Here is a 20,979-nt window from a genome sequence, read left to right as displayed (position 1 = left end):
CATTAAATGCCAAAAACATAAAGGATTAAGAGATTATTTCAGCAACATTTACAAAAGCTACATCTCAACTTCAATTTTTGAAACAGAACAATTCTTTGTTAAAATAGCGACTTACATGTCCAAGAAAACCGGGGGAGCAAGTTGTGTTTGAAAATCTATCATAAAATATTTCAAAACTAAATTTAATGAGATACCATTTTCTTAATACCGGTCTTCCTAACCGGTGTCCTAATACATATTGAATTTATGTAAATTTCTATTTCATGCACTAATCTAACATTTAGTATAAAATTTTGTTTTCAGTCATTATTTTTTTATTTTTATTGTGTTTACTTATTTGTATATTGTTTAGTTTGTCTCGTTTTTTCTATCTACATTTACAAATCAAATTTTATTAATTTTTTTTGTAATCGTGAAAAGTAATCTTATATTATAATTTCAACATTTTTTTTAATTTTAAAAAATAATTTACATATTTAATAACACTTATATATTGAACTTTAATCACTTCCACATGAAATAGGAAGTTTAAAATTCAAGAAATAAAATCAATACGAAACTAAAACGTTCGATTTTTCTTTTATCTTTGTTGCTGTAATAGAGACCTATGGGAGTTATGCATTTGTCTCTCCGGTAGTGTTCTCATGGAAAATGGATTTAGGAAAGGGTGTAAAGATGGATTTGAGTGAATCAATATGTTTGTTTCTTCGTGTGAATTTAGAGAATAAAGTGAATAAATTTTAAAATGAATTATATGAAAGTTAGTAAGTAATTTGAGTCATTATAAACAAAATAAAAAGTTATAATAGACAAAATTTGAAGATTACTAAAATACGTTAATGATAAATGTATATGAAATGAATTTTAGATTAGTTAAAAATATAAAATTATAAAAACTACTATTTAATAAATTTTAATAAATTAATTAATAAAAAGATAAATTATATTAAAGTACTATTATTATTATTTTATAATAATTATTATTATTTAAAATTATTTATTATTAATATTATATTAAATTATTTTTATTAATTATTTGTATATATATTAAGTAACCGGTTACTTAACATGTAATATATATGTTAAGTGTTATACGTTAATGTTTAACATATAACCAGTTATTTATTATTTATTATTGCATTTAATTGGTGTTTTGAAGTGAGCAACATATAACATAAATATTAAGTGTTATATGTTATATAACATATATGTTATATGTTAACATATAATCGGTTATTTATTATGTATATATTTAACTAGTGTTTTGGATGCAAGGATAGTGGACAATTGATCATTTGTAATCATCTACAAGTCTTTTCATTTTTTTAGTTTCTTTTTACCAAGAAAGATTGTTTAGTCTAGTATTAGTTAATGAATGGGTGTTAATGACCAACCATATTTATTATTTATTGTTTACATCAAAGTTATTCTTTAAATTATAAGAATCAAATATTAAATTAATATAATTTAACATGTTTTTTTTCAAGAAATTGTAGGAAAGTTTATATCTATTTGTGTTCGAGAGGATGCTGTTTTTTTTTACAATGTACAATCCTGTGATAAGTTTATAGGATTTATTGTTAATGTATTAGTTGTCTTTTACAATATTTGTATTATTCTTTTGTAACAAAGGTCAAGATAGTGATAAAAAATACAAAACATGTTATGCACGTATTGAAATCTATATTTTTTTATTTATTATATAAGGAGAGGATAAATTTTATTATTCTAAATCTCCATTTTTCATCGGATATGTTGAAATTTTGTTGTGTGTATGTTTTTTTAGGAAGTGATAAAGTGTAATAGGAAGTTTAAGTAAAAAGCTGAAAGGTATATTGATTTGTTTTTTCTTTATATTTTAGGTAGACATGTATATTTTCAATGCAATGAGTCTTCAAAATTTTATTTTCTTGATTGTCCAAATGTTGTGTGCAGAAAATGTTGTGCTGCTTCAAAAAAAATTACTATAGAGAAGTAAGTACAAATTTGTCTGAAAAATTTACTCCTCTAACCATAAATTCTTTTGAAGCAGCAAAGCATTTTCTACACACTAACATTTGGATAGATAAGACAATGAAATTTTGAAAATTCATTGCATATAATCAGACATGTTTACCTGAAAATATAAAAAAAAAAAAAAACAAATCAATATATTTTTCAACTTTTTGCTTAAATCTCCTACTATACTTTATCACTTCCTTAAAAGATCATACCCACTATAAAGTTTAAAAATATCCAGTAAAAAAGGGAGAACGTAAAAGAATAAAATTTATCTTCTCCTTATATAATAGATAAAAAATAAAGATTTCACTATGTACATAATATGTTTTGTATATTTTATCATAATATGTTGCATACAGAAGGCATCTAATACATTAACAATAAATCTAATAAATTGACCACAAAATCATGATTGTACATCGTCAAAAACAGGAACATCATTTCCGACACAAACAGGGTGGTAAACTTTTCTACACTTCCTTGAAAAAAATGTTAAATTATATAATTTAATATTTAATTCATATATTTTAAATAATAACTTTGATGTATAAATTAAATAAACATGGTAGATCATTAACACCCATTGATTAACTAACACTAAACTAACCAACATTGCTTTAAAATATCATTTATGTAAAGTAAACTAGACCATAAATTCTGAAATGAAATTGACCATTCATCAATGTGTCGGCCATAAAGTGATCCAGTTTATCAGCTGAATATTGCAAAGTATGGAAAGGCCCCACTCATATGTTATTTAAACTTTCTAATCCGCACACATATTTTAAAGAATTTACGGAAACAACCAAAACATTGAACAGTATTATGCAAGACAAAAAGCAAGTTACTGTCATAAAAGATAATTTTATTCTAAGACTTGTATTAATCAAGTCACATGATTACAGTTACAGAGGCACTTTTTAACTCAGCCAAAACCATTAAAACATGATTTCTGAAGCAACTAGAAGCTTAGAAAGTAGATACATACAGAGCTCAGCTATTAATACTTCTTTCTGGCAATGAGCTTCTTGAACCAGTATGCTGACATCTTGGGGTATCTCTTGAGGGTTTTGAAATCAACATAAACAATTCCAAACCTTGATGTGTAACCTAACCTCCATTCAAAGTTATCCAGCAAAGACCATGCAAAGTAGCCGACCACATTTGCTCCATCATCAACAGCCTTCTTGAGGTTAGTCAAATACCCTTTGTAATAGTTTATTCTTGTGGTGTCATGCAAACCCTTGGGAAGGGTCACATTACCCGGATCATCCATGCCTACATACATGACAGTGAAAGACAAAGCATGAAATTTGAAGTTCATTTACTTTGAGGAAACGTTTTTGTATTTAATTTGATTACAAAATTGTCATTTTATTTTCAATCTGCGTCTTGTTTTCAAAGATCTGTGCAATAGTAGTTAAAACCATACAGCCAGTGGCTCCTTTATACTTTTTGGTAAACAGTTCAAAACAAAAGTCATTTTATAAATAAAAGTGAAAACAGAAACATTATGTAATTTTACCATTTTCAGATAAGATCATTGTTGGGTTTCCATAACGTTCCTTTATGTACATCAGTGATTTGTACATGCCCCATGGTACGTTGTAAAGCCAATAAGAATTAGCCTGTAAAAATTCAACTTATATAAGTTAGTCAATGCATGGTAGGAGGGGCACTTGTATCTATTTAAAGTGATGAATATAATTCACTAAGTTCAAACTTACACTTGGACCAATTGGCACTCCATTCTTTGCATCTTCAGTGTTCAACAAAACAAAAAAAGCTAGTTATGGAAATGCACTGAAAATATTGTAATCTATTGCTAAAGGAAGAAGCATTGACTTACAAGCAAACCCTGCATTCCAATCCATTTGATAGCCTGGGACTTTAGGTTTTGATTGATGAGGATCGTACATGTAGTAGGTAGTATATTGGTTGATTCCAACAAAATCAATCGAACCCTTCACGATTTTAACTTCTTCACTAGTGAATTTGGGGAGTCTTTCCCCGACAATTTCTTGAACAGTCCTTGGATACTCTCCATAAACAAGGGGGTGAAGGAACCTGGTGAATATAAGCACTGTAATTGCTATCGAGTGTGTGAAAATTTTCACAGGAGATAGAGTTCGCATTCAAAAGTAAATACTTGAACATGTAACGTAGGATCGACAATAAGCAAATGCTAAATGATTTTACCATCCCAAATGAAAGTCTCTGGCTCTTTGAGCAGCATAATTGTCGGCCTTTGATCTTGTAAGAGGCTCATACCAAACAAAATCCAAGAGGATTCCAATTCTTCCCTTTTGCTTTTCCTAAAACAAGAACATTCATCATCACATAAGAACATTTTAGCCTCCTCATTAAGATTTTATTTGGATAAACTTATCTATAAACACAGTAAGAAAGAACGAATTGAATTTTTCCTTAAGTTAAAATCAACTTATGTCCTTCTGTTTAAATGCATAAGTTGATTTTAATTCATGGAAGAAAAGCAAATCATTCTAATTTCCTATTATTTTTTCTTGAATATACCATTATAGAGAACTTTACTTAAACAAAAGGATTAGATATATTAAGATTACTTGATACTTCTCTCTGTATCTTTGAGCAGCAGCTGCATGTGACAATATCAAGTTGTGTGCAACAGTATAAGGCTCAGTGCCGGAGTTACCAGCTGTACAATTCCCATATTCTTTTGAGCACCTTCCAGGGGCAAAGAAACCATTATCATAGCCAAGAGCAGCCACCACACGAGGCTCATTAAACGTCATCCAATTCTTAACTCTGTCTCCAAAAGTCTTGAAACAAAATTCTGCATAATCTGCGAAATCATTCCTGTGTAATTTGAGCATTCTTGTTAGTTATACTTCTTTGTATTTATTAACATGTCAACATATACTTTTTTATCAGTCTTACTACAAGTATTACGCTACGGGAAATTTGTAAAAGCATGCCTTTAAAAGATCAACTATTCAATTTTATTCTTGTGTATATATATTGGTACTTACACAACTTGGCGACCCAATAATCCGTTGTACCTCTCCTCAAGTGCCAATGGAAGATCATAGTGGTAGAGGTTTGCATATGGGGTAATACCTGCAATAGTTGCAGACAATCAATGAGGAACAAATAATCAATAACAGTAAGTTGAACACTACATTTCATAAACTAAGTATGCTATAAAAGTTACCTTTTTTTAGTAAGTAATCGATCAACCGATTGTAGTATGCCACACCTTTCCAATTTACTTTGCCAGTACCATCTGCAGTAGTGGTGAAATTGAAACTCAGTTATCGAGGGAGTTTAACAACCTAATTCAGCTATGGCTAAATAAGTAAAACAAATATTGCCAAATTACTTGGAAAAATTCTGGACCACGAGATTGAGAACCGATAAGCATCAAAATTCAGTTTGGACATGAGATTTATATCATCCTGCGAAATTAAGCATACTTTATGTCACATTGTTCCTTGTAGCAGAGAAGAACTACAGGTATAAATCAATCACAATACATATATGAAACAAGTTACAGTTGGAGGTCAAAAAAGTTCAGAAAGGACTTTGAAGCTATAAACATAGGGTCCCCTTCTTACAAATTTAGAAAATGGGTAATTCAGATGTAAAATAATTCAATAATTATTTCTCAGATATTTTAAAAACGGAAAAAAAAATTACGTTTGTTTATTATTACCACAAAAAAAAATCTTTAACTGATTTTTACGAGAAAGTACTTAAAATAAATTCTCTGATTTTAATTACATTTTAGATTTGTTTTAGTTTCTTATTGTGGCAAGCATGCTTACAACCTTAACAATTGTGTTGATCCTCACAAGAACACACAAAATTTACCTAGCAAAACTATATGAAATTTACAATATAACCAAACGCATTTCATCTGACTTCAACTGGCACTCTTCAATCTTCATTTCTAATCTAAAAAAGCTTTAATTTTTTATTTTTTTTTGCGGAAAATGAATGTAATAAACTTGGCAAATAATGGAAAGAGGAAAATAGAAAAAATGTGTAAAGTTTTCAGCAAAATTAAGATGTGAAAAAGAAAAAAAAAAACTAAACGTAAAACTTTAAAGAAAGCCCATGCATGTCAACTTGGGCCGGTAGAGTTTGAGGCTGTAGAGGTCCAACTGAAAAATAGCTATTTCGTTGGAATATTGAAAAGGAAAGAGGGATAATTATTAATTAATCATTTGGTTTATAAAAAGTCCTGATATTAAATTTTGTGGGATCATTTTATTATAAAACTGTAATTTTGAAGATCAGCTCGATATTAAATTTATTAATAAATCATATTTTTCAAAAAATTAAATCAGATTTTTCATTCTTTCAAATATTAAATTGGCAAAATCCCACATATTTTATACCTAATTGGCCATTTCTCCAACAAAGAACCGAATACCAATTTTCGATCTATTAAATTTTATAAATTTAATACACAAAAACAGAGATATATTGTGACTGTGAACATTCATATACATTTTACTACTACTAAGCTTTCAGTTGTAATAGACAATTTAAGTCCATGCAGTTATAGCAAAGAAATCAGCACATTAAAATAAACAAATAACAAATTTTAAACAACCTTCATAGTTAAAAAAAATAAAAAAGCCACTTACTTTGTAGCGATGGTACTGATCAACAGAAACTTCTCCCGTCCCATTATTTGCGACAATACCTGTTTTGTATTTAATCAAACAATATTTCATGTAAGATAAAAAATATGTATTATTTTAAATTTATTTATGAAGTTGTGTTGTTTAATTTACTTTTTTTTTTTACAAAATCTGTGTTGTTATTATTAAGAATTTTATTTTGAATATTAATTACCATTATCATATTTTAAGCTACCAAACCGATTTTCACACGTTGTTCTTGTTTGTGACATTCGCATCTTGCTTTTCACCAGAAAATGCAACGCAGAACACACCGTGACAGTGAAATTAACAGTCTTTTTACTGACCACACAAAAAAAAATAAAAAACAACGTATTTTGTACTGTGTCGCATTGTGCAGTAGATTATTAAAATAAACAAAAATCAAAAAAAGCAAGTGAAGAGATTTGACTTAGTATATAATTGAGAGGTAAAATATATAATTAAATTAAAAAAATAATTAATTAAAATTGAGAATGTTCACGAACCGGGCTTTTTGATAAAAACGTCCCAAATGCTTGGGCCGCGACCGTCTTTGTGGGCCATACCCTCGACCTGATACGCAGACGTCGCCGTTCCGAATATGAAGCCCTTGGGAAAAACCTCTCTGCTCAAACCTCCGGTGTCGAAATGCACCGTTTCGGGTTCCACGGTGGCATCTGCAGCCGCGACGCAGCGGATAACCGCTGCCGCAGCGATAAAGAAAGAAAAGAGGAACCGCCAACGGTGAAATGCAGCGAGAGAGAGCATATCGGAGCCCTCACAGCAGAGCAGAAAAGAGAGGAGCGAAAGAGATAATGGAAGTGTTGAGATGAGTGAGATCGATTTATAGGCCACACTTGTGGAGAGTGGTACTGGTTTTGATGGCGTGACACATGAAAAGTAAATTTGGAAATTAATTGTTCTTGTTCTTTTTTTGCAGTGTGTCAAAATCAGTGGACCATGGTGTGGGACACGCGTGTTCCTTCTTCCTCCCATTTTCAACCATGCCAAGAGTGAACTTCGAAGCTATGGTTATGAGATTTTTCCAAGATAAGTGGATTTTTAAGAGTACGAAAGAATTAAAATTTAGGCTTAATTATTGTTTAACCACGGAATCTACAATTATTTTAACTTACATTAATCAACTAAGAAGAAGAGAGAGTGTTTCTTTCAATAATATATTTTCGTGATAGGACAGTTCTGCTGTCATGTTTAACCACTTAATTTAAAGAAAAAGTGTAATGTTGATTATAATTAGCTTTTTTATATTAATATTTTTTTATTGGGTTAAATATATTTTTATTGTTTAGTTTTTAGTGAATTTTTAATTAATTTATTTTGAAATTTTATATTAATTTAGTTTTTTTTTTAATTTTTGGATATAATTTTTTTAATCAAATTTTATTGGGTGATTTGATGTTTCGTACACATTTCAAGGATGTATTTGAGTTGTTTATACTATTTTACATATTTTTATTTTAATGTTAAGTCAAATATTATTATGAGACACATTTGAAATGTCAAATAAACTTAACAAAATTTGATTAAAATGACTAAATTTACGTATTTCAAAAAATGAATGACTGTTCAAAATTTCAAAATGGACTTATTCCAAATTTCACTAAAAGTTAAAGAACAAAAACATATTTATCCCTTTTTTATGTTATTGTTTGGAATTTTATTTATTTACCTATCAACGTCAAATAAAATTCTTCTATAAAATATTGGTAAAAAACTTTCTAATTAAAGTTAGTCAAAATTTTCCTCATTTGACATTAAAATGTTATATATATATATATATATATATATATATATATATATATATATATATATATATATTAAAAGTTTTATTGGCATCTTTGATTATATTTCAATGTAAACCGAACTAACTTAATGACACATCCATGATGATATCTCAATTACAATTGAACACGTCAAGTACATGTAAAGAAAAAGTTAAGATATGAAAAACTTTAAATTTGTACCTTTTTTGTGTAAGAATTGATTGTTTTACTTTTTTTAATAAAATAAATTATCCTTGATTTTTTTTTTAAATTTCGAATTTTTAACTAAATAACATATATTAGTATAAGATATTCCAATTATTTTGTAAAACTAACTTAACTTTCAAATACATCATATTTGTTTACAAAATAATAACAATAATATAATAATTAGAAATAAAAAATGTAATCGTTAATATAAAATGTATTGCTAAAAGTTATATTAAAGTATAATGTGTTTATATATATAAAAAAAAACATTTTTATTAGTTTTTTTATAATTGGGTTGTGAATAGTTTTTCATTATGAGTAGATCATTATACAAAAACAGTTAAAAGATATAAAGAATAAAATGGTAATAATTTATGTATAGAAAATTAAATATAAAGAAAATCTCCATTAATAAAATAGATAAGATAACAACTATCATTAATACTATACCAACCCAAACTCCATATACTACCACCTTTTTTAAAAGATTGTGAACCAAATTGCATATATTGAATAATTCTTATTAAAAGGTTAATCTAGTTAATTCAATCGTTGAGTTTCCTATTCTTAATAACTAAATAATGTAGGCAAAATTAGTTATCAATAAAGTTAGTGTTGATCAAGATTCTTGAAATTTAAATTGTTTTTAGAACAAAGTATGTGTGTATTTTTTTTTCTTTTATATATGTGAATCATGTAGTTAATATAGGTTTTTTTTTTTAGTTTGCACAAATTTTATTTAGAACCTTAACTTTTTTCAAAATTCATTATGTTGAATTAAAAGATAATTGATTATATTGTGAAGTGAAACATTATTTAAATACAATTTATTACTTAATATCATAGTTAATTATCACAAGTAAAATAATAAAATAATAAATTATCTTAAATAATGACTGGTTATCTAAACTTCGATTAAGTACAAGTTTCCCTAACAATAATTTACATACATAAATAATATAAATAATTATTGTTTTAAAAAAATCAATTACATGAATGTGTAATTATGTTATATAATTTTTTTTTGTTTCAAATTTGGACCTCAAAAGTTTTAATAATTTATAATTAAGTTCTCCAATTGTCAAGAATCTTTCGGAAAATAGTAAAAAAAAATCGCTTAATTTTTTTTTTCAAAAAGTTTCCATTTGAACGTCATTACTGAGTAGTATAATATTTCAGTCTTACATTTTTGGAATATTTATGAAGATAGGAGATCTCTTTCTTTCTATATATTTGTTGTATTTGTAATAATTTATGAATCAGTCAAAAAGTCAAGTCAACCGTTAATATAAACCTACTCTTATAATATATATATATATATATATATATATATATATATATATATATATATATATATATATATATATATATATATATGAAGAAAATAAAATAAAAATATACAATAAAACATTATCAATAAGAAAAAGACCTAATATCACTGAAAACACAATCATGATTGATGGATGCTTGAAAAGAACACGAAAGAATTTTTAAGAATATCTTTTGTTCCCCGTTGCATAAAAAAACTAAAATTATCAATATTTATTTGAAAATTTATCTAAGTTGTGGAGTTCTTTGAAATTCTCTCACCAACACAATGAGTATTTCGAAAACAATATAAACATAATATCACGTTACACAATCATCATCATCACTAAGTCAAGATAATGTAACACTAATACATAGTTATTTAATGAGTATTTTTAAATAGTTTTTTTTTTTTAATACAACCTAAATTTTCATCATCAAAAACGCCATAGACTAAATTTCTGAAATTTGATTTGTTAAATATTTACTTCAATATGAAAAAAAAAATTTAACGAGAGTGACATATTATGATAACCCCTTCAATCCAATCACGTAACCCATAAAAAAATGGTTTGCAATGGATTTTTTTATATTTTATGTATTGATATATCATAAATAAATGTTGAAATAATAATAAAATTTAACTGATGAAGATATAAGGTTGGAATTAATGTGTATATATTGATTTGGATTCAAATCACTGAAAATATTTTACACAAAGTTCATTACATACCTACCATTTTTCTGTTATACAACGCATTCATTGACTTTTATTGTAGTTTAATGACTCCATATTATCAGTATAAAATGTTTTATACTTTTATTTAATAAAATATGATTTTAGCATAGTTTTAATATAATAATTTAAAGTATATTTTAGTATATAATATATCTATCTATTTATTTACTATGCAAACTAAATGAACACTTTAGACCCGTGACAGTTTATGAAAGCATAATTTAGGCATATATCATCTCTTCATTTTTTCTTACAAAATTAAAAAAAAAAACAACAAATATATTATTCAAATTTCCATAACATTTTGATGTTCTACAATAAAATTAAAAGAATATCAATACTTTTTTAACATAATTTTGGAAAGTTCAGATATTCCTTTTTCTTCAAGAGTTTATTTGTGAATAATAAATTATAGGAAAAAAATTCATAAAAATCTTTTGAAATGCTACAATAATATATGCAAATAACATCCCAAAAACTGAATAACCTCAATTGATAAAACATTACATACGTGAATATTCAGAGGGTACAGGGTTTAGGGTAGAAAGTATACAATACGTCAAATATATCTGGATTACAAAGAAAGGGCCACATGGCCCAACCAGAAAAGTACTGAAAAGAACACAATTAAAGACACTAGGTCTTGTTCGGACAAGAAAATATAAATAATAAAATATTCCAGCAATGGGCCCCACAGTAGGCCCAACACCTGTCTCATTCATCAAGCTGCAGCATTCCTATTACCATCACCACTACCAGGGATTCTCACATCTGCTCACATCAACAAGGCTGATGATCATCGCAATAGAGAATACCACACACAACATACAAGCAAGCAACAAGGTAAGCTAGAGTAAAGGAATCTCATATTATAACAATTCACAGGTAACTTCAAAGTCAAGCATAAATAACAAGCATCACACCAAAGCTATAAAAAATGTATGAAACTCCAAGACTTGACTATCCGGATACGTGACTGAGGCACCACCACGTGGCAGTGGAATTACGTCCTAGCAATGAGGCGTCACCGCGAGGCCTTCACGGAATTATACCCTTATAGGAGGCACCACCACATGGCCTTCGTGGAATTACGCCCTGGCCCTGAGGCACCACCACAACCCCCCGTGGAATTACGTCCTTTCGTCGAGGCACCACCAGGAGTTCCCATTAAGAGAGTCTATGGAATTACGTCCAACAGATGAGGCGCCACCAAGATTTCTCACTACAAGAGTCATGGGATTACGCTCTACCACACTTAGTTCATGTTTCACCAACCAATTAGAAAGTTCTCACAAATACTAACATCATGCATAAATAACCAATCATACAACTCATGCTTTCCAATTCATACCCAATAAAATAACATGCCATTTCCAACTCAAACATCATATATTAATCATGCCATCATCGCGCGACCCTTCTAGTAAAGCATTTGGGTCAGACAAACAAGTCACACATCAGTGAACCACCCAACAATAACATCCAAATCTACCCGCTGCCTCGCTCAAGCAAGCAAGGCTCGCTCAGGCGAGTCCCATCTCGCCTAGGCGAGGGCGCAACTGGGGAACAGTGACCTCTGCGGGGTCTCGCTCAGGCGAGCCCCTTATCGCCTAAGCGAGATTGTACCTCGCTCAAAAATGAAGTCAGGTCGCCTGGGCGACCGTTCGTGCAGGAAAACTTGGGCGAGCCTCTGTCAGCCTCGCCTAGGCGAGGCATGCTCGCTTGAGCGAGAAAACCAGCGCCCGCCACTGTTCATACAAGTGACAGTCACCCACACTCACCCACACAATTCAATAGGCATTTTCAATCGATTAAATTCACACACAGGCTGTTCAATCATCGCACACTCATCAAACAAGCAGATTCTACCGAAAAATATGGTAAGGTCTAGCTTCCCTTACCTGGAAAGGATTAATACGGGACCTCGATGGTAGACACAGACTCAACAGAACGAGGAGTACTCTTGGAGCTGGAAAAACACAGAAATAACACAAGGTAAGATCATCACAAAGGCTTAGTTGGGTAAAACACGAAAAGACACCAAGAAATGAGCGACACGAGATGTAGGATGACTTACGTGGAATAGGAACAGCTTGAGCAGACTTGGAAGCGGCGAGAAGGCAAACCCTAACAAAGAGTGTGGCTGCTCAAGGAGGCACAAGGGTTTTGTTTTACGAAAAGAGCACAAAATTAGGGTTTGGGGCATATTAGGTCTGATCCTCCCCTTTGGGTCTGCCCTTAGGCCCACAAGATGGGGCAACCCTTTAAAAAAAAGGCACAAAAAGAAAAATAGGTCTTACAGCAAATGTATGCATTGTGAAATAAGTGTGTTTATTTTTAATAATAATAATTATTATTATTATTATTATTAATAAAAGTACATATAGTTTTTTATAATAGTATTTTTATTTATTTTCTGAATAGTTTTTTTGTTATTAATAATTATTTTATTTTAAAAAAATAATTAAATTTAAAAAAAAATCAGTAAAACTAATAAGATATTGTCCTAAACTTTTTTTATACTTAATTGCATACGTATTTTAACAATATGATGTTGCATATAAAACAACTGGGTCTATAAATCCGTGTGCAACGCAGGAAATTCTTTTAATAAATCTAAATATAATTTATTTCATTTAAATAATTTCAAATATTTTAGTCTAGGTTTATAATCGTTTTTAAAACATTATAATTGTATATGAAATTAAATTAAATTCCTTTCCTAATGTACAATGATTTCAATAGAAAGTGTTATATTAATGTTATTTTTCATACTATAGAAGTGTTATTATGAAAAAAGTTTGTAAAAGGAAAGAGGATTAAAATATGACTATCACAGTTGAATGATTTGAAAAAAGAAATATTTGTAGGAAATTTATTTGTAATTTCATTTTTAGTTGATAATTAACGTTTTAAATTTCATTTTTATTTATAATTTTGTAATAGTAACATTAAAAAAATAAGAATTCAATTAATCGATTAATAAAACCATTTAAATGGTGTAAACAGTAGTATAACAAAATAATTAAATATTCTATTTAAGATAATATAAAATAATAATTAAATGATAAATATAATAAATAATGATTATGTTGAAGCATAATGAGCTTAATAATGAATATTTTTATATTGATTTATTATAATAATTAATAATTCAACCACTAATATTAAATAATGAATCAAATTATATTAATTAATATATGATACATTAGAAAGGTAATTAATGTTTAACTTTTAAAAAATATAATTAAACTTAATTAATTATATAATTTAATTTGTACATAATTAATAATTTCAGATTATGTATTAAATAATAGTTAGTAATTGAGCAACTAATATTAAATGATGAATTAAATATTATCAATTAATATATAATATAATGAGAAGGTAACTAGTGTTGTACTTTTGAAAAGTGTAATTAAATTTAATTAATTAAAAAAATCATTAATCATACAATTTAATTTGTATACAATAAAATTGTGTGCTCAATTATTTCTTTAATTCATTAAATTTAATTAATCTTTTAAAAGTTAAATACTAGCTTATATAATTTAACAAACGAATAAACTAAGCATCAAGATATTAAAAGAACAACATTCTAATTAAAAAGAAATCAAAACACAACCTATATTATTAAAAATTATAAATAATCAAAATAAAAATATTAAAAAATGACAAAATAATTATTTGTGATAAATTATGAATGAATTTATCTTTCTCCAAACTCAAACTTATTTATAAATTAAGTAAATCGATTTAATTGGTCCATATTTAAAAGCATTAATTTTTTAACACAATTTAAATAAAACAGTTTATATGACAAATTTAAATTCATTTTAACACTCCTAAAAAAATTAAGATAAAAATTGAATTAAAAACTAGTAAAGGAGAATTCAAATATATTATCTTTGCAAGTGGAGGAGTACATGCATGGACCATATTTTTTGGGACATAGAAGCAATCACAGAGGTTTGTCATTTTGTAATGATTGATGGGCAAATTGGTCAAATAAAGTTATTATCGCCGTTAAATGTCGGTGAACGGCGTCCCCTCACTTACTCCGTGCAAAATACTTTTACTGTTTATATTATTTCAAATTTTTTATAAAAAACATAGGACTTATCACTTATTTCATAATTTCAACAAAAAACAATATTACGTTAAAAATAGTACTCTTAAAACTTGTCCAAATATTAGAAAAGTCCCTACAAAAGAAAGTGATTGTCTAAAAATAATATTAGAATTACGTTAAGGGGTTAAATATGTTTTTAGTTCTTTAAGTTTCAGTAAATTTAAAATTAATCTATTTTCAAAAATTTTGATCAATTTAGTCTTTCATTTTTTAAAATTCGTGAATTTAGTCATTTTAAATCAAATTTTATTAAGTTTATCTGATGTTTCAAGTGTATTTCATGATAGTATTTGAGTTGTTTATATCGTTTGACACATCTTTGCTTGAATGTTCACTCAAATATTATCATAAAATACGCTTAAAATGTTAAATAAATTTAACAAAATTTGATAAAAATGACTAAATATACGCATTTCTAAATATAAAAGACTAAATTAGTATAAAGTTTTAAAGAGAAACTAATTTCAAGATTCACTTAAGGAGACAAAAATATATTTATCACTTACTTTAATTCCTCTTTAATTTTAATCTTTAAAGAGTAAATAATTTTTAAATAGCGTTTTGAAAATGTGTCATGAGAAAGGAAGCCAATAAAGTACATGGAGCCCACGTTTTTTATTGTTTGCCCCTCTTTGACCGGAAAGGAAGATAAAGTAGCTTTTGTGAAATTAAAATACCAAATTATTTTTATGGTATGAATGTTTATTTTATACACACTTTTCCATTGATTCTGTTCTTTTATACACAATCAAATACTATGCTTAATTAAACCTTGTTTAATAATATAATTCTGTTTAGCATAGGTTAAGATATTGATGACAAAAATGCTTACTCATCTTGATTAAAGAAAAGTATGCATGGGTTTGTGTTATTAGAAAAAAGTGTTAACTTTATATTTATAAAAAAAAATCAAAGAATAAAATAATGAATGTAAAGTATTTGTACAAATTTATTAGGTGTCAAAATAATACAGGATATAAAATAAAGGAAATGAGTGTTTGTGTGTTTGTTTGTTTTTTCTTTTAACTTCACCCTTTAATTCATTACTGTTCTTACAGGACCAGAGGTTGTAATTCACGAGTCACTCAGGGGCTTCGGAAGGCTGATCTCGGCTGTTCTTCTTCTTCTACTTCAAGGGGATTCAGGGGGCGGAGCAGGGGACCTGCAAAAGACACTCCGATGCCTAAGTCAGCACAGGTGATGTCAGAGTATCAGAATAATTTAATGCGTAATCAATGCATGGAACAGTGTGCTATTTATAGTTTTTTACCTGTGGGTCCTACCTATGATGGGCTTCCTGGCCCAACATTCCCCTTTTTGGCTATTCTTGGATCCAGTGCTTGGAAGGGAAATTACCAGGGGGTCCTTCAGGGGGAGGCGGTCCTCGGTATTCGGTCATGCGGGTCTTTACGGGTGGATGGTTTCGCATTGTCGGCTGGAAGGGTTGCGTCACACATCTTGTGTAACTACGCCTTGCGTCGCGGGGCAGGCGGCCGTAGTAGTGGTTGCCGATGGCCGCGTAGCTTGTAAGATTGTTCTGTGAGTATGCGGTCTACGGTTCTTCCGAGGGCCGTGCTCTTCTGAGAGGGTGCTTGGTGAGGTGTGGTTGGGGGAATCCTTCATAGCGGAAGATGACGTGGCGGCCGTCGGCCTTGCGAGGTGCTTCATGAGCCAGAGGGGGCTCTGTTGGGGTAAGCGGCTGGCGGGTGAGCCTGATGCCGTGTACCTGAAATGGGTCGTCGCCTCGCTGGGTGCATCATGAGCCAGAGGGGGCTTTGTTGGGGTAAGCGGCTGGCGGGTGAGCCTGGTGCCGTGTACCTGGACTGGGACATCAGCCTCCCAGTCTTGAGGAAGCAAAGTGACGTAGAGACTAGTCGGATGGCGGCGTTTTTGCAATTTTCATTGGTGGATTAAGGCTGTGTACTTATGGTCATACCAGCCTCCCAGTCTTGAGGAAGCGAAGTGACGTAGAGACTAGTCGGATGGCGGCATTTTTGCAGGAGGGGCCAAATAATTTGGTGGGTTGGTTGAGTGGTGATTTGGTGGTGTCAGTGGGGTACTGCAGGATGTCAGGGTGCATTGAAGTGATGTGACGTTTGGGTTGTACTGTTTGGTGTCAGGTTGCGCGTTTCGAAGTGGTTTGGGCTTGGGCTTGCATTGTTTGGTGTGGAAGCTGAAAGGGTGCGTGATTAGTATTTAAGGGTCTTTGGCTGGTAGGTGGTTCGCAGTTACAGTTTGCGCTTTGATTTGGTTAAGAGAGGTATCGGCTTTGAGCTTGGAGTTTCTGTCGTGAAGTGGTCGTGCTGTTTGTGTAAAGGTATGTCGTCCTCTTCTCGTGGCTCTAATTCTGGGGAATCCGATGCGAGTTATGGGGAGTTACGGTTGGAGTTCCTGAGTAGCTCGTCGGAGTCATTGCATGTGGAGGTGGAGCGCGAAGTGCGTGAAGATCCGCCTAGTGAGCATGCGGAGTCTTTGTGGCCGAAACGAAATGGGTACGGTTGGGTGGCCGAGGGTGTGAGGAATTGTTCGTCGAAATATAGATGGTCTCGACTGCTCAGGTCTTGGCTGAACAGCATATATCTCTTCGAACGAGGTTTTGATCCGGATAGTATGCATGTGGAGCGAGTTAGTGCCGTGGAGTGTGTTTGCCATGGTAGGGAAGGATCGGCGACCGATTTCTTCTATGTATATTCGTGCATGTTTGTAAAGTTGCATGTTCGTCTTCCGTTTGACGACTTCACAATGGGCGTCCTTCGGCTATTGAACGTGGCGCCTACCCAGCTCCATCCGAATAGCTGGGGTAGTTTGCAAGCCTTTAGGCTGTTGTGCAAGTCACTTATGTTGGAGCCAACTGTTGAGAGTTTTTTATATTTTTATCTGACTAGACCGAGAGAGCCGTGCAGCTGGGTTTCGCTTGTGGGGAGGCCGAAGAGCTGCGTGTTGGACGGCTTTACGCAGTCCTTCAAAAATTTCAAGGACGGATTCTTTCGTGTGAGAATGAAGGCGGGTGTGCAGCCGTGGTACTTGGACGAGAGTGGTGTGGCAAGATTTCCACTTTATTGAACGGATTCGCCTACTAAATGGGATTTGATGACGAAGGAGGCATTAGATGTGGCCAGTAGGCGGGTGGTAGACGTGTTGGAGAGGTTGCCGCCTAGGGCCCCTGGGAAGTGGATTGTGTGTTGTTATTTGACCGACGACCCAGGGCAGGATGTTTGTGGTACGCTTCCTTGTAGCCATTCTGGTTCGCGTGTTGGACTAATCTGAATATGTTTCTTTTTTGCAGGGGTGATGGCCCATTATGCGAAAAAGGTGGGGGCTTCAGAGGATTTGTTTGCAAAGATTAGGGATCAGCTGGCAGCTTCTTCAAAGGGGGAGGGGTCTTCAAAGGCGCCGTTGTTGGCCGGTCCTATGGTAGAGACGGTGCGGCCTGCTGCGAAGCGTCCTGCGGTGTCGAAGCTGAAAGGTGTGGGAAAGGATAGGAAGAGGCTTAGGGCGCTTGCCAAGACAGGCGGGGTTGCGGCGGGTGGTTCGAATAATCCAGATTTGGGGGGGTTCGAGAAGGCCAAGGTTCAGATGAGGAAGGGGGTGGAAATCAAGTTGACCGATCCGGAGGTTGCTATTGTAGAGGCCGCTGACCCAAATTTGCTTATGAGGGCTTGGAATGAGTATATGTCGCATGGGCTGGTGCTGGGAAGGCGGCTGTCGGCGATGATGCAGGAAGAGATCGCTGCTGGGGATAAGAAGAAATTGGCTGACGAGCTGGCCGCGTTGAAGGTGCAGGTAGAGCGCGATCAGCAGAGCTGGGATGACGAGAAGAGGAAGTTGGAGGCTGAGGTGAAAAAGTTGAAGGTTGGGGTGTTGGCTGCGGAGAAGAAGTTGAAGTTGAAGCAAGTGGAGGTGGATGAGCTGCAGGCGAGGAGGAAAGCTGAATCTGAAGAGGCGGCGGACGAGATCAGTGGTTTACAGCAGGCCGTGTATTCAGAACACGTGAAGGGTTTTGAGAAGGCCTTGAGGCAGGCGGAGTTTTTGTACAAGGAGGTGTCTGTCACCGACTGCCGTTTTAATGTGAACTTGGATATTTACGAGAACAAGATGTTGGACGTGGCGGAGATAAGCAAGCTGAAAGCCCTGGCCGAGGGGGAGGAGGCTGCGCGGGATGAGGAGGGGACCTTGGTGACAACTCCAGGGAACATTGGTGACGACCATGTGTCAAACGAGGACGGACTGGAGGAGGAGGCCGAGGCCGAGGCTGTTGGTGGTGGTGATGACGTAGCGGAGGAGTAGATGTTGGTGGTGGTGATGACGTAGCCGAGGACGCCGAAACTTTTTAAATGTTGTGACTATGGGCTGTGGGCCGTGAAAAACTGTTATTAGTTGGTACCTTTTTTGGGTATGTAAATTTGAAAGCGCCGTTGTGGGCTTGTATGGTGATTTGATTTTGGAAATGAATGTTTTAAGTTTGTATGTTGCGATATTGTGTACATAATTGTTTATTTGTTCGCGCGTGTGTTTGGGTGATCTTATGGTAACGCGGTATGTTTAACTGTTAATTGGTTTGTCTAAGTAATCATAGTTTGTTTTCGCTATGTGGCCTTTGCTGGTGTTGGTACTCGGCGTTGTTAGTGGTTGAGGGTGTTCGTTTTTATCTGCACTTGTCGGCATTTTTCGTAGCGGTTGAAACGCGATATTGTTTCGACTAGCAGCCCTTATTGGGGCTGTTAAGAATTCTGATGGAGCTCGACCAGCGACTTGGGGATATTAATTGTGATCGACCAGCGGCACTTAGAGTAGTGGCTGGGAATGTTAGTGTTAGTATCGACCAGCGACACTTAGAGTAGTGGCTGGGAATGTTATTTTTAATATCGACCAGCGGCACTTAGAGTAGTGGCTGGGAAGGTTAGCTTTGATATCGACCAGCGGCACTTAGAGTAGTGGCTGGGAGTTGCAACAGGACAATCTTGAGTAATGGATGTCTTGTGATATATTGGTAGATGGATGCCTCGTTAAAACCTTCCAGGCCAAAACCCTCCTTAGGGAAAAATGCCAGGGGAGGAAAGAGTACATCCGATTACAAGCAATTTCTAACTAAAGTAAAACTTTAAATGAGAAATATTCCAAGTGTTGGGCAGTGGCTTCCCGGAAAGCTCCTCGAGACGATATGCGCCTTTGCCGACATTTTCTAGTACACGGAAAGGTCCGTCCCAGTTTGGTGAAAATTTTCCCTCGTGTTTCCGTGCTTTACTGGCCATCCTCCAGACTAAGTCGCCCTTATGGAGGGAGCGCGGCTTGAGTTTGGAGTTGTATCTTCGGGCGGCTCTAAGTTTTGCTGCAAGGTCTTGGATACGGGCTTTTTCCCGCTTTTCGTAGAGGAGGTCGAGATGGGTGTTCATACAAGCGTTGTTGGATTGTGGGTTGTGGTGTGACTGGCGGAGGGAAGGTTGGCCAATTTCTACGGGAATCATGGCGTCGGTCCCGTAGACGAGGGTGTATGGTGCCTCGTGGGTTGATGACTGGGGTGTGCATCTGTATGCCCAAAGTACTTCGAGGAGCTCGTCCGGCCACTTCCCCTTTGCTCCGTCCAGGCGTTTCTTAAGCTGGCCGAGGATGACCTTGTTGGCAGCTTCTGCTTGGTCGTTTGTTTGGGGGTGCTCAACGGAACTGGTGATGTGTGTGATTTTCAAGTTACGATAGAACTCGCCGAGGCTTTTGTCTATGAATTGGCGGCCGTTATCAATTATGATGGTGTGAGGGATACCGTAACGGCAGATGATGTTCTTCCAGACAAACCGCTGCACCTGGTTGGCGGTTATAGTGGCGAGGGGTTCGACTTCGATCCACTTGGAGAAGTAATCCACTGCGACAAGTAGGAACTTCACTTGACCCTTGCCTGGTGCGAAGGGTCCGACTATGTCCATTCCCCACTTGGAGAAGGGCCATGGTGAGGATACCTGGTGGAGCTCTTCCTGGGGTACGCGTGTTACGGGGCCATGCTTTTGGCACTGGATACATTTGTTAGTATACGCGGTGCAATCTCCCTCCATTGTTGGCCAGTAGTAGCCGGCTCGCAATATCCTGGCCGCCATGGTTTTGGGGCCTGAGTGATAGCCACAAACTCCTTGGTGTATTTCTTGCATGACATATTCGGCCTGT

At 33.4% G+C, this 20,979-nt stretch overlaps 1 protein-coding gene and 1 long non-coding RNA gene across 2 annotated transcripts; both read right to left on the bottom strand.

Annotated features, from left to right (window-relative positions):
- Window positions 1-2,845: 2,845 nt before the first annotated feature.
- Window positions 2,846-7,512, bottom strand: LOC114182410 (beta-glucosidase 44-like). The gene is made up of 11 exons (XM_028069280.1): window positions 7,160-7,512; window positions 6,636-6,694; window positions 5,363-5,438; window positions 5,195-5,266; window positions 5,013-5,100; window positions 4,587-4,839; window positions 4,201-4,316; window positions 3,851-4,068; window positions 3,729-3,760; window positions 3,527-3,629; window positions 2,846-3,279 (listed from the first exon to the last, which is right to left on the bottom strand). Exons 1-11 carry the CDS (start codon window positions 7,419-7,421, stop codon window positions 3,002-3,004), a joined length of 1,557 nt encoding a protein of 518 aa, XP_027925081.1. The 5' UTR covers window positions 7,422-7,512; the 3' UTR covers window positions 2,846-3,001.
- Window positions 7,513-11,877: 4,365 nt separating this feature from the next.
- On the bottom strand, window positions 11,878-12,939 carry LOC114180253. Its single transcript, XR_003603648.1, has 3 exons — window positions 12,772-12,939; window positions 12,596-12,663; window positions 11,878-11,916 (listed from the first exon to the last, which is right to left on the bottom strand). It is a non-coding gene; the product is annotated as an uncharacterized LOC114180253 (long non-coding RNA).
- Window positions 12,940-20,979: the final 8,040 nt, after the last annotated feature.

The sequence above is a fragment of the Vigna unguiculata genome, chromosome 4 (genome assembly GCF_004118075.2).
Source record: "Vigna unguiculata cultivar IT97K-499-35 chromosome 4, ASM411807v1, whole genome shotgun sequence".
NCBI lineage: Eukaryota > Viridiplantae > Streptophyta > Magnoliopsida > Fabales > Fabaceae > Vigna > Vigna unguiculata.
This window is presented reverse-complemented; position numbering and strand designations above follow the sequence as displayed.

Bases quoted from the DNA above. Each gene is read 5' to 3' on its own strand.
- LOC114182410 (XM_028069280.1), bottom strand. From the start codon at position 7,421: ATGCTCTCTCTCGCTGCATTTCACCGTTGGCGGTTCCTCTTTTCTTTC. The intron at 4,069-4,200 runs GTAAAATCATTT...TATATTCACCAG, and splicing joins AGAGACTTTCATTTGGGATG to GTTCCTTCACCCCCTTGTTT. The intron at 3,761-3,850 runs GTAAGTCAATGC...TGAACACTGAAG, and splicing joins TTGGAATGCAGGGTTTGCTT to ATGCAAAGAATGGAGTGCCA.